The sequence below is a fragment of the Coenobita brevimanus genome, chromosome 18, assembly GCF_032717465.1.
Source record: "Coenobita brevimanus isolate Jiangsu-jjx chromosome 18, ASM3271746v2, whole genome shotgun sequence".
Taxonomy (NCBI): domain Eukaryota; kingdom Metazoa; phylum Arthropoda; class Malacostraca; order Decapoda; family Coenobitidae; genus Coenobita; species Coenobita brevimanus.
The window spans coordinates 20,945,193-20,959,561 of NC_136971.1; the positions used below are offsets into that span (position 1 = coordinate 20,945,193).

Sequence of the window (14,369 nt, forward strand, 5' to 3'; positions counted from 1 at the left end):
CCTTGCATGTCTTATATGATGCCTTCGTTCTGAAAGAAGAAATGATTATTTATGAAGCTCCTGGAACTGCAAAAGTGTCTTAAAAGAGCCGCATGCGGCTCCTGAGCGGCAGGTTGCCGACCTCTGGTCTAGTGGATTAAGGCACACCGATCATATGTGAGCCAATGGGTTTACAACTGAAGGATGGTTAGCGTTAACATTTTTTTTATGCAAGGAAGAATGAACCAAAGGCCAGGAGCCCGTATATTCTTTCCTCAAAGAGAGAAAAAAAAAAAAGACAACCAGGAGCAAAATTCATGATCCGTTCACTTCCAGATGCCCGGACATACTGCGTTTCAAAGACTGGAGATCATAGGCAGTAGGAAATGAGACAGAGGGAGACAGTTCCAGAGTTAATCCGTTGCATACATGAAGGGCTGGGAGTAACAATTAACTTTTGCATTAGAGAGCTGGACAGAAAAGGGATGAGGGTTTGCTGACAGATGGGTGCTACGCGCCTGCCGTAGTGGTGAAGGAATGCAAGCAGACAGTTCAGAGGAGCAGTGAGCATTGAAGTAGTGATAGAAAAGAGATAAAGTTGCAACAGTGCGGCGAAGAGACAGAGGTTGAAGGGAGCCAGTAAGACGAGAAGGGTTAATAAGACGAGAAGCCTCTGACTCTGCCTTATTGAGAAGTGCTGTAAGTTGGGAGCCTCCACCACACGTGAGAGTTGTGTTCTACACAGGCGAATAAAACCAGTGTATAAAGTCAACAACTGTGCAGGGGTAGAAAAGGCACGGGGTCGGCGTAGCATACGTAATCTCATGGAAGCAGATTTCACAAGAGAGGTAATGTGATTTTTCCAAAATATATCCCGAAAGAATGAAACCCGAGGCATGTTTAAAGATGATGCAGGATTAAGGTGGATATTGTTAAAAGTTAGAGGGTACTCCTGCAGAAGGTTTTGTCAGGTTGACAGATGAAAGAAATGAGTTTTTGATGCATAAAAAACAACGAGATTACTTTTACCCCTATCAGAAATATGAGTTAAATCAAACATTAGGTGTACCATGGCCTTATCCCTTGTTTGTCGAAGTAACTGCTAAGATGGACGCTGCAGGAAGTGAATGGAAAGGTGAAGGATGGAGTCATCAGCGTATGAGTAGATAGGATTAGATGTACAGCTTAGAAGGTCATTGATAAATAAAAAGAAGAGAGTTCATGATAGGACATGGCCTGAGGAACACCACTATTAATAGCTCTAGAAGAAGAACGGTGGCCGTCTACAACAGCTGCTACAGAACGACCAGAAGGGAAGCTAGAGATGAAGGCACAGATAGAAGGATAAAAATCATAAGAGGGAAGTCTGGAAGTCAAAGATTTGTTCCAGACTCGATCGAAAGCCTTTGAAGTGCCAAGTGCAATGGCAAAGCTTTCGTCAAAGTCTCGAATGAAGGATGACCAGGAGTCTGAAAGGTGCATAAGAAGATCGCCAGAGCAGCATCCCTAGCGGAACCCCTACTGACGATCAGAAAGAAGGTTGTGATAGGAAAGATCCTTTTAAAAATTTTTAGTTAGAATAGACTTGAAAACTTTTGAAACACAAGATATTAAAGCAATTGGGCGACATTTAGAGGGCAGGTTTAAGTGCAGAAGCACTGTTCTTGAGGACAACAGGAGGGACCCCATCAGGCCCATATAGCTTGTTAGTACTGAGGCCAGTGATGGCAAAAAATACATCTATCTATCTATCTATTGCCAGACGCCACAATCCCGTACGGGGTGGCCATTTGACTCTGAGTTATCTGTTTTACAGGGAGGGGCACGAACCCTCCACCAACCTACTTGACACGTAGGGAGCACGTATGGTTTGGTTGTATGGTTACCACCCAGCGTTGTAAATGGTTTCTTGGCTTACAGGAAACCATTTGGCTTGTCACTCAATGTAAAGCCACCTGTAACAGAAAGAAAAGCATTAAGTAGTGACAGGAAAGATGGGAGAAATAGGAAGAGAGTAGGGCAGGCACAGAAAAATAATGATAAGGGCTAAAATACATCAACTGAAGAAATTTTAATATCAGTCACGAGGAAGTCACAGGGGGGTTGTGATGGAGGAATAGCACAGAAATCGTCTAAGATGGAATCGGATGAGAAAGCCTGAGCGAAGAGTTCTGCTATATCAGTAGAAGAAATAGATACAGAGCCATCAGAGTCGAAAAGACGAGGGAAAGATGATGGGGTAAAGTTGTTACAAAGGTTTTTGGCAGGGTACCAGAAGGAGCAGGAAGAATTTGAGTTGGAGAGTTCAGATCATTGAGTATGAATGAAATTATTTTTAGCGGAGTAAAGAACAGACTTAGCACGATTCCGGGCTTAAACATAAAAGAGATGAGATTCAGGGGTGGGTTGGCTCAGGCACCTTTTGTAGGGCTTCTCCTTGTTGTGAACATCATTTAGAACAAGCGTGATTAAACTTTTTTTTTTCATTGTTCATAGGGTATTGGGAAGGAACGTATGCTTCCATGCCAAAGAAAATAACCTCCATAATGTGCAAGGCACACGCAGATGGCTCTCGGCCATGGAAGCAATAATCATTCCTGGGAAAATCGGAGAAGTATTGCCTGAGGGTCTCTTCCCAATCAGCAGCTCCAAAGCACCACAACCGTCACTTCTTGGGAGGGTCCACTGGCCATACTGGATAGATATGACAGGTTAGGGTGAAAATGAATTCCATAATACCACTTGAGAATGAACGACTGGTCACTTGCCATAAATGTCTGGACGAAGTAGCTTTGCCCAGGGCCCCTATACTACAGAAAAGGTAGTAAATGATTCGATGATAGACAGGCAGATAATAATGGTACCACTGTAGTAGGCCTGTCATCTATTCGTATATGTACTGGATTACGTAACGTAGCCTAGTCTTGGATCTTTACAGCTGGAAGGGGGTACAATAGGACACTGTTACCTTCTTAAAACCATTCTTATACGAGGATGAGGAAATTATTTGATTAGGTTAGGCTGCTTTTCACACTTCTTTTCATCACTAGTACTCACTAATATCACCATCCCATGTAACGAAGAAACAAGTCAGAAAATGAGTGCACTTTTTTTTAGTAATATCTGATTCTCTTGGTTAGTTTGGATCTTACACATGCATAGCAAACTAACAGTTTGACTTATCAGTACTGCAAGAATCTGAAACACTGATGATCGTTGAACTATTGGAATTTCATCTCTAATAACAAATCTCTCTCCCCCAAAAAGTTTAACAAATCAAAATTTTACTGTAGATTACATTATATCCCCCAAACCAAAAAGCCACAGGTTACATGAGATCTGCAGCAGGACATTATAGGTATCAACATAAAAGTGTCCAGTGTAGGATTTACATTAATTCTAACAATCATATACCAATGTCTTGACAATAAAACTTGAGGTATGATGAGAAATAGCATCATGAACATAATATTTCTAGTAGATATATTACAATATATACATCAAATGCCGCATCCCTATAAAATGGGGTCAGTGCCATTCCAGTTGACTATAGCAGTCCTCCACTTGGTTCTAATGCAGTGTTCTAGGGGAGGCACAATGGCAGCTTCAGTCTCATCACCATCTAAGTCTGTGAACAAAGATGCGAGTTAGTTGTCTGTGTTTTGTGTAGACAATATTTTGTTCCACAAAGGTATGAATAAGCATCATTATCATTACCCCGTTACCCAAACATTTTATTATGGAGTGGAAGGAATTCAGAAATATAAGCAGTATAGGAAGGATAAAGGTGACGGCAGATTCCATGAGTGCTTAGTAGTGGTGCTTATCTCCGTAATTTCTAGACCTTTGAGCATATGGCGGGTTATCCACCCAGTATCTTGGGATACAGGGCAACTGCATCATCCAGGTTACCAGTTACCTTCTCTAGGTGTTACCCTGGGTACTCATTTACCTCATTACGGGTGGATGGACAAAAGTCGAGTGATGCCAGCAGCCCGCACCAGGACTCGAGTTTCGGCTCTATATGCACTGTAAGTACGAAGGCACAAAAGCTGTAGAACTACCAAGAAAGTGCCCAGTGAAATGGAACATAATCCATTTACTCATCTTTCAAACGCTCAAAGTCAAAAGGTTATGAACAGATATGGGTATACGGTGCATAACTAAATAAGTGGTAAATATTTCAGTATGTTTAGCCAACTTTTTTTTCCCACGAAAAGCAGCATGGATTGAAGGTAGCGTACAGTATTACATAATGCTATTACACACACACACACACACACACACACACACACACACACACACACACACACACACACACACACACACACACATCTGGGGCGTGGTTGACAGAGCACTCTACTCTCAATTGAAGTGACCCGAGTTCGAGCCCCGCTCAGACCTTGCTCTTTGCTTGGGTGAGGTGAGCTCTCACCTGTTAAGTGTGGCTCATGGCGTGCTGTGATGGAAGACCTGCAAGGGCTCGAAAATCAGCGGGGAAAAGATTAGGCGATGTGTCCCCTCGTGCCTACGCCTCACTCCAGCCTCGGTGAGGCTTGGTAGTGTGTCAGCGCTCCTCAGGAGCAGCCAGGTTCAGCCTGTTGACCCACTTAGGTTCGGATACTAGATTACGGACTTGGTGTATTTTCAGCCACTGGCTGCCATGAATAAATAAACCGAAAATTATTATTATTATTATAGTGGTAGGTGGGGGCGCTCTCCATCCACTCACTCAATGTAGTGCTGCTCTCGGGTGTCTGCCCTGTCCTCTCCTCCATCCTTCTTTCCTTCCATCTTCTATCTTTCTTTCCTTCATTCTTTTCTCGTCCTTCTGCCTACGGGTGACTTTACACTCCCTCTTCTGTCTTTCATTCCTTCATTCTCTCCTCGTTCTTCTGCGTATGGGTGACTCTACACTGAGTGACAAGCCAAATGGTTTCCTGTACACCAGCAAACTATTTACTACGCTGGGTGGTAACCATATTACCAAATTTGGGCGCCTGGTGGTTTAGTGGGTAATTATTGTGCCCCAATCGGATTGAGCCGGTCAAGGTTTATATCCAAGGAGTGGTTGGGGTTTATTGCTCACGTAATGCCACTCAGGGATGAGTGAGGTTGGTTACTCATCTTAAATGCCAGGACCAACTGCCTAGCCCCGCGCTCCTACGCTCCTCATGGGGCAACGTAGGATTGGATGATGGATGTATGGATGGATGGATGGATTATTATTACACACACAATCTGAAGCAGACAGTGTACTTTTACATTAGTGTCACATAAATCAAGTTTGTAACATTCACTGTGACTATAATATAACAGATTGGGGATTTCTAAATGCCACCTGCTACATAGCTGACAAGCCTGTCAGTACTGGCCTGAAACAGCTGAATGACTATTGTGAATATTATATACGCCTGGGCACACTCATGAAATTCAGTAAGAGCATATACTCTTGCATTTGAAGTCACTATAACACTCATTAACAGAATGTATCATACATGTGAAGGAATACTTATGACTGGCTATTTTATACTGGCGAAAGTTAGTCTCCTAATTGGCATTCCTCTCAGCATCGTCGGATTGTTATATCGATAGTGAGTTCAGTGGAGTCTGCCACCATAAATACATTCATTCGTATGTCTAAGTATGGGTATTGCTACTTTGAAGCTTGCTATAGTCTTAGATGTCTGAAATCCAATACTGACCAAATATATAGCCTTTTTGTTTCCCAGATTTGTGAACAGCAGTTCCCATTCGAAGACGTGATATGCCTGTATTTTACTATAGTCATATTACTTTAACTTGGCCCAGAGTTTGTGCTTTAGCAGCTTATATGACGTGGCTCAGTGGCACAGTAAGACAATACTATGGCTGAACATCCTCTCCATAGCGCTTCATCGAGACGAGTATCTTAATCTACTGTTAATCTCTTGCTACAGCTCAGGGTTCACGATGGAAAGATGGCAATTTTAAATCAGGTTAGAGTAAAATGGGTATAGTTTTCTTTGACAGCAGCATCGCTTCTTTCAGGAGGGTCGTATATGCTCTGTAATTTTCGACAGGACATTTTTATTGCTGGTATCTCATCCAAAACGAAAAGCGAAGGAAGAAAGAGCAATAGTTTTTCCTAAATGATTAGCTAGGTCTATAACATCCTGACATCCTTTTGTAGTGTACAATCACCGATGCAAATGTGTCGATACTGAAACGATATACAGATAAGAAAGTGTAAGGGATAACATGCAAAAGATATCGTTGATGGAAGAGGAGCTACAATGACTCTTATGGCACCTATAATACCACCTGGCACATACGTTAAATGCAGGAATTCTTCTGAAGCAATAACAACAAAGTGATTACAGCCATCTTATTTTTATTGGCTGTAAACTGTGAGTTGGAAAGCAGGCGAAATTAAAGTATTTCTAAGTGAGAAAGTTTCCATTTCTCATCACTAGACTTGAATGCTGGTTAGAGCCATCAGAACATACTCGTATGAGGATAAATGGAGCAGGCCGGTCGGTAGACCCATGCCAGGCAGTTCCTGTAAGAGTATACTAGAATAAGACAAGGATAATTAAGAAGGCTTACAGACAAGTGATGAGTTCATTCGAGCTCTAGGTTTGATTTACCGCATACACTTCTTCAGTCAGGTTGATCCTCGTGCAGAATACTGCCAAATGTCAGACGATCAGGAAGTCGGTATTTTATGGGAAGGAACTATTCAGGACTGTCTCTTATGCCTATACATTAGTCTGTCTGGGGACACGTTAAAGGGTAAAATTTACAAAATGTTAAATTTCAGATAAGACATCCACTGTCAAGACAAAAATCAGTGTTTGTTATGAATAATAATCAGGCCTTAATTTGTATAAGCAGCCAGCTACAGTATAATGTGCATTAAATCAAATAAAATTCATGCAAGGCAGCAGTGTGTAGGACCTTCTTATTAGTAGCGAGTACCATCATAAATCATCAAGTAGATGTGCTGTTTTCCCTGTGCATTCAAGGAAAACATGGCAATTACATACATAGTCCTGCAATATGTATGCCGATTTCCTGGTCAGGATGGGTGATAGGAGGCTGGTGAGGGATAATCAAGTTACAGGGAGCGAAAAGTGTGTGCAGCAACACATATTACTGATATGTGACATGGTGCTTAAGGAGCTGGTAATGAAGAAGAGGACCTATGCACTTAAGAGGAATGTATTAAAGCTGAAAAACCAGGCAGTAAAGGATCCCTTCTCTAGCGAGATGAGAAGAGTGGTGGCTGAATAGGGAACTGTTGACAGAAATGTTAATGAACAGTACAGGGCTCTCAAAATAATCTCTTGTGAGTTACTAAATTCAGTGTGTGGATGGATAAGGGTCCCACCATGACATAAGGGAACATGGTGGTGCGATGAGGGTGTAGAAGCAGCAGTTAAGGAGAAAAGATGACTTTTCCAGGAATGGAAAAGCGGTGGAAACATAGAGGAATACTTGGCTGCCAAGCTTAGGGCTAGAATGGAGGTATACAGGGCAAAAATCTAAGTCTCTGATAACATAAACAGCAGTGAAAGGAAGAATAAAGTACTGTATTTAAACTAACAAATCAGCTGAAGAGGGAAAACAGGGATATCATAGGTGAGTAGTGTATGAAGAATTATGATGGAGAGGTAGTAGTGGACGATGAGGATATTAAAGACGCCTGGAAAAAGCATTATGACCAGTTGATGAATGATGAATTTGACTGTAACAAGGAAGGTTTGGAGTCAACGAATCCAATGTTTGGCCCTTGCCCTTTGATTGATGCTGCTACTGGGAGCAGGGCAATGGACAGAATGCAGTTGGGGAAGGTGATGAGTTTGTCTGGGGTGACAGGTGAAATGCTGCAAGCCTCAGGAGACACAGGAGTGGGTTTAGTTACTGATATAATAAACACAATTATACATGAGTGTGTTTTCCCAGATGACTGGCTGAAGAGTGTGAATGTAAATATGTACAGGGAAGGGTGATGCCCTGGGAAGAGGAAATTATAGACAAATCTTTTGGACCAGATAATGAAAGTAATTGAGAGTCCTAGATGATAAGAGAAAAAATGAATATTGATGAGACGCAGTTTTGGTTTATGCCAGGCAGGGGGGCCAATGATGCCATATTCACTGTCCGACAGTTTCAGAAAAAATATTTATGATAGAAAATGGAGTTGTACTTTGTTTTTGTTGATTTGGAGAAAGACCTCCCTACAGAGGTGATGAAGTGGGCAATGATTTTTTTTTTTTTTTTTTTTTTTTTTTTTTGCCTATCGACCATTGAGGCTGAAGCCCCTGGTCATTAAGGCATATATATATATATATATATATATATATATATATACATTCATACACACATCCATGCATATATACATACATACGTTCATACACACATACACACGTACATACAGTATACAAGTATATATAATAATTTTTTATTGTATTTCTTTTTTTTTGTATTTTTATTTGTATTTTTATTTATTTTTTATTTTTTCATGTTTTTTAAACCTTACATTATCTAATAGGAAAACAATGCCTTAGAAACCTAAAGTCCCTAAAACTAATAACCTAACAGACAAATCGCTAACCTACACTAAAAAGTCTGGGATCGTGGAGTAACTGGTTTGATGTTGTATGCTGATGACTTGGTGCTGACTGCAAAGAATGAAAAGGAGGTGTAGGAAAGATTTTATAAATTGGAGAAATGGTACGGGGCACAGCGGTTTGAGAGTAAATGCGAAAAAAAGAAAGTGATATCTCCGGATGGTGGTGGTACTATCATAGCTGAGGGAGTGTGGCCATGTGCAATTTCCCACAAAGGTGTGGGAAGTAACTGGTTTATGATAAGCGGGTGCATAAAAGATGTAATGGTATTAGAGACAGTCTGAGAAATAATGCTGACTTCGTGGGTGCGGTGTGTCGGGGAGAGGAAGTAAAGATTATCAAACGTGTAAGGACAGATCTTGTTGGAGAGTCTCTTGAGTGTGTGGAAGAGTTTTATATGGGGGACATGTTATGTGCTGGAGGTGGGGGTTGGAGTTAGTTCTGTGTCTAGGGTAAGGAGTGGTTGGGGGAAGTTCAGGGAACTGTTGTAAGTCTTGACACTGTGAGGGCTCTCCTTTCGTGCAATGTATTGGTGATCTGATCTGGAGGATGACGATTGGGTGAAGAAGGCAAGAAATGTGAACGTCGGGGGTAGGGTTGAAAATGGCAGGCTCAAAAGGATCTGGGACGAGGTCATAGAGTGTTACCTCAGGGATAAGTGACTGAATAGGAAGGCTGCAAAAGATCGAGCAGCGTGAAGAGCCGCCGTGGGTGATTAAGGCCGATGCAAGCATGTTGGAGCCTTTGTAAACGATACGATTTCGCTGACATCCATATACTGGCTTTCCCATATTTCTGACCTTTTTATATCGGGGAGGGGGGCTCATCCCCTCCAAGTATCACTGCGAGTGAGGGGTTACGCTTCCCAAATATCTTATTACGGATGTCAGTCCTTTGTACAACATGTACATATCAAAGCCACATCTACCCTTCTTAAACTTCTTCTGAGAATTTTTTTATTTATTGAGGCGGGCTGACCTAAAAATAATGGTTGGAAATTTGTACAAAGTTGAAGGTCTGGGAAGTTTGACTCAAATCGATCAAAAAATAATTTAATCCGTACTAAATGCTCTCAACTCTCCAACTCGAATTCTTCCCGCTCCTTCTGGCACCTTGCCAAAAACCTTTCTAACAACTTTACTTCATCATCCTTCCCTCCTCTTTTCTACTCTAATGGCTCTGTAGCTATTTCTTCTACTGATAAAGCACATCTCTTCGCACAGACTTTCTCCTCTAATTCCACCTTAGACGATTCCGATGCTGTTCCTCCATCACTTCCCGCCTCTGACTTCCTCATGGCTGACATTAAAATTTCTTCAGCTGATGTATTTTCTGCCATCACTGGCCTCACTACTAACAAGGCATATGGGCCTGATGGAGTCCCTCCTGTTGTTCTCAAGAACTGTGCTTCTGTGCTTACACCCTGCCTAGGCAAACTCTTTCGCCTTTGACTGTCAACTTGTACCTTTCCTTCTTGCTGGAAGTTTGCTCTCATTAAGCCAGTCCCAAACCCTCCAACTATCGTCCAATAGCTTTAACGTCCTGTATTTCAAAAGTTTTCAAGTCAATTCTCAATAGAAAAATTTTAAGGCATCTTTCCTATCACAACCTTCTTTCTGATCGTCAGTATGGGTTCCGTCAGGGATGCTCCACTGGAGATCTTCTCACCTACCTTTCAGACTCCTGGTCATCCTCCTTTCGGGACTTTGGCGAAAGCTTTGCCATTTGCACTTGACATCTCAAAGGCCTTCGATCAAGTCTGGCATAAATCTTTAATTTCCAAACTGCCCTCATACGGTTTCTATCCTCCTATCTGTGCCTTCATCGCTAGCTTCCTTTCTGGTCGTTCTATAGCCGCTGTTGTAGACGGCCATCGTTCTTCTCCTAGATCTATCAACAGTGTTCCTCAGGGCTCTGTCCTATCACCAACTCTCTTCCTTTTATTCATCAATGACCTTCTAAGCTGTACATCTAACCCTATCCACTCGTATGCTGATGACTCCACCCTTCACCTTTCCATTCGGTTCCCGCAATGCCCAACTCAGCAGTTAATTCAACAAACAAGGGATGAGGCTATGGCACACCTAATGTCTGACTTGGCTCATATCTCTGACTGGGGTGAAAATAATATTGTTGTTTTTAATGCATCAAAGACTCAGTTCTTACACCTATCAACCCAACAAAATCTTCCACAGGTATACCCACTAAGGTTTAATAATATTCAGCTTAATCCTGCATCATCCTTGAACATGCTTGGAGTTTCATTGACTCGTGACTTATGATATCTTGGAAAGATCATATTACATCTCTTGTAAAATCTGCTTCCAAGAGATTGGGTGTGCTAAGCCAACTCCATTCTTTCTTTACCCCTGCACAACTGTTGACTATACAGGGATTTTATCCGCCCCTGTGTGGAGTACAACTCTCATGTGTGGGGAGGCTCCCCACATACAGCTCTTCTCAATAGGGTGGAGTCAAAGGCTTTTCGTCTCATTAACTCTCCTCCTCTTACTGACTCCCTTCAACCTCTGTCTCTTCGCCGCACTGTTGCATCTTTATCTCTTTTCTATCGCTAGTTTAATGGTCACGGCTCTTCTGAACTGTCTGCATGCATTCCTCCACCTCTACAACGGGCGCATAGCACCCGTCTAGCAGCAAACTCTCATCCCTTTTCTGTCCAACTCTCAAATGCAAGAGTTAACCATTACTCTCATTCCTTCATTTATGCAACAGGTCAACTCTGGAACTGTCTTCCTCTGTCTGTATTTCCTGCTTCCTATGATCTCCAGTCTTTCAAACGCAGTGTGTCCAGGCATCTCTAAATGAATGGATCTTGAATTTGGCTCTCTCTTGTATTTTGTTTTTCTCTTGGAGGGAACTGTTATTGCGGGCTCATGGCCTTTGGTTCCTCCTTCCCTGCATAAAAAAAAAAATACCCCAGGAGGAGTTAAAACACACACAGACATACTGAATCAGTTCGCAAAATTAATAAAATACGTTTCGTTTCGTTTCGTTTATAACGGCTACAACAAGCTTGCATGCGTCGGCCTTGGTCATCTAACGGCATCTGTCCATGCTGCTCGATCTCCGGCAGCTTCCCTGTTTAGTACCTCATTCTTGAGGTCACATTCAATGACATCGTCCAATGTCTTTTTCGGGTTACCTCTCGCAACCCTACCCCCAACGTTAAAACTTCTCACTTTCTGTACCTAATTACCATCCTCCATCCTCTCCACATGCCCAAACCATTTCAATCTATCTTTCCTCATCAGAACACCAATACACTCCAGTCCCATCCTACCTCAACTCTTTTATGGTAAACCTTGCCCCTCCAGGCCTCACATTCAAGGACACACTGCACATCCACCTAATCATTGCCATTTCTGTACGTTTGAGCCTGCGAATATCGTCTTCCTAATACATATTTACCTTAACTATCAAAAAGGTCATTCCTATTGGTTATGATTTTCCTAAATGATTAATTGTCGTAATATATACAACTACTTTGTCTCATACTATGACGTGGAAGTAAATATACTCATACTTTACGACCTTTACGAACGGGTTACGAAATGACTGACGATGGACTGATAGGGAGTTTTTCGGCTGATGACTCAGCACTCTGAAAGCCCTCCATTACCTTAAAACTGGTATACACATTATTTAAAATATGCTATTTTATGTGACCAAACCAACATTGCATGGGATGAAAATAACACTTTTACATTCTACGATCCCACATAAAGTCCTGAGATCAATTCTATTATAAGCAAGCGAGATATAAACTTTATAGTAGAAATACTCATAGATGTTTTAGTCTTCAAGACCCTCTCTTGCATCGTATCACTCAAAATTGTTTGGTGGAAACTAAATAAACATTGTAAATTTACTTCAATATCCCATAACTCATGTTTTTAAGATTCACTGGCTATAATACGGCAGATTATTACCTAAATTCAAGAATCAGTTCCGTTATGCCTAACCTGTGATGTTAGTTTTTTTTCCTTTTCATGTTATGTTTTTCATTCGCAAAGACGTCAAAGACGCAGCCTCTGAGGTTATAATAACCATCTATCGATCTATCCATCTATATTTCTATCACACACACACACACACACACACACACACACATATATATATATATATATATATATATATATATATATATATATGGAAGCAGGAATAATGGATTACCGAGATTCCGTCAATTGTTTCAAGACATGTAGTGTATAGGATCTTGAAACGCTAGGCAAAAGGTCAATATTTTACTTTTTTTTTTTTCCCAGTGCATTATACTTATTAATATATATCAGACATTCGCGAGTTATATATATATAATAGTAGCCTCGCCCAGTGCGCGTCATCACAGTGCACGGATCGCATTGTGCGCGAGTGACCAAAAATCATAACGAAAAACCCAGAATGCGCGAGTTTACCCCACAAAACACCAGGTAGAGGCAAGAAGTGGCTTAGAAACGCCATTTTCCATCAGTACGCGACCCCCCCCACACACAACGCGCCAATAATGACCTAGAGGCTCATGGGGAAGGTGCTCAAGAGGAGTCTACAATAAGATATTGCCAATAACAGCTTCAATAATAACGTTTTTGGCAATAACAGTAAGATAGAATAGATACCCAGTTTCTATAATAATGATGTTTATTTTGTGAATACCAAGTTGTTATACTTCCAATACGTCCATAACAAGATGAGGAATGAAACAAACAAGCAAGAAGAGATGAAGGAAATTGCCGAAAATGTGAGCAGTAGCGAGGAGGAGAGGGAGGATCCTCCCCTCACCACCTCCCCTGACTCGCCCACCGCCGTCCTCCACTGCCCCACCTGACTCACCAGCCGCCTCCCTCTCCACCTTCACAGCCCCACCTGACTCACCTGCTTCACCTGGCATACCTGCAACCCCCACCATAATGACTGTTGCTGCATTCTGGAAGAAATGTAACATTCAACAGGCTGTAAATTTCTTCGTCAAAACCTGGAATAATACAACATTGGCAACCGTTAAACAAGTGTGGTGCGGCCGAGGTGGTGGCGGGGGCACTGTAAGTGCGTTGCCGCGCCTCAGAACTCCTGTTGTTTAAGTCCATCAGGCCTGTTGTCTACTGTTGTTAAGGTGACTGCCCATATTTTTGTTATTGCAGCTATATCTGTAGTACAATGTCTGAAAAATTTGACCTTTTTTATGTCTCTAAGGGCCAAAAAATGTCCAGGTATCAGGGGGTACCGCCCATATGTAATTTTTCCCATAAGATTATGTATTCCCAGTACGCGAATTCCCAGTGCGCGAGGTCGTGGACCGCCCAATCTCTCGCGCACTGTGCGAGCCTACTGTATATATATATATGAGATGCAGACTGTAGCACCTGTCGAGCAGGGCAGTGCTCCCAAGGTGGATGGGAAGCTGATGACGGAGAGCTGGAGCTCCCGTTTCATCAGCCCTTGGGACTAGTTCCTGACCATCGCCCTTTGCTGATCTTTTTCAGTGTTTCAGTGACACAGAGAGTAAGCCAGCATGCTCTCCAATACAAGTTTCTCTAACTGCCAACACCAGTCTACATGCACAGTACACACTACACTTCCTTTTCAAAAAAAAAAAAAAAAAATGGCACACAATAACCAGGCCTCAGAGTCCCCGGAGGGGGGGGACAAATGCCCCCATCCGCCCCTCACCCGGTGACGACTCAACGAGATGCCTGGAACCACTGTCTGATTCACTTCTTCATTTCTGCAACATTCACGGCCTTTCCTCTAACTTTC

At 42.1% G+C, this 14,369-nt stretch overlaps 1 protein-coding gene across 1 annotated transcript in view; it reads right to left on the reverse strand.

Moving 5' to 3' along the window:
* Nucleotides 1-3,494: 3,494 nt before the first annotated feature.
* Nucleotides 3,495-14,369, reverse strand: part of LOC145391427 (uncharacterized) — a 77,178-nt gene continuing 66,303 nt past the window's right edge. Inside the window, exon 10 of the mRNA XM_080266040.1 lies at nt 3,495-3,607. Within this exon, the coding sequence (XP_080122166.1) occupies nt 3,495-3,607 (113 nt within the window). The remainder of the gene's footprint in view (nt 3,608-14,369) is intronic.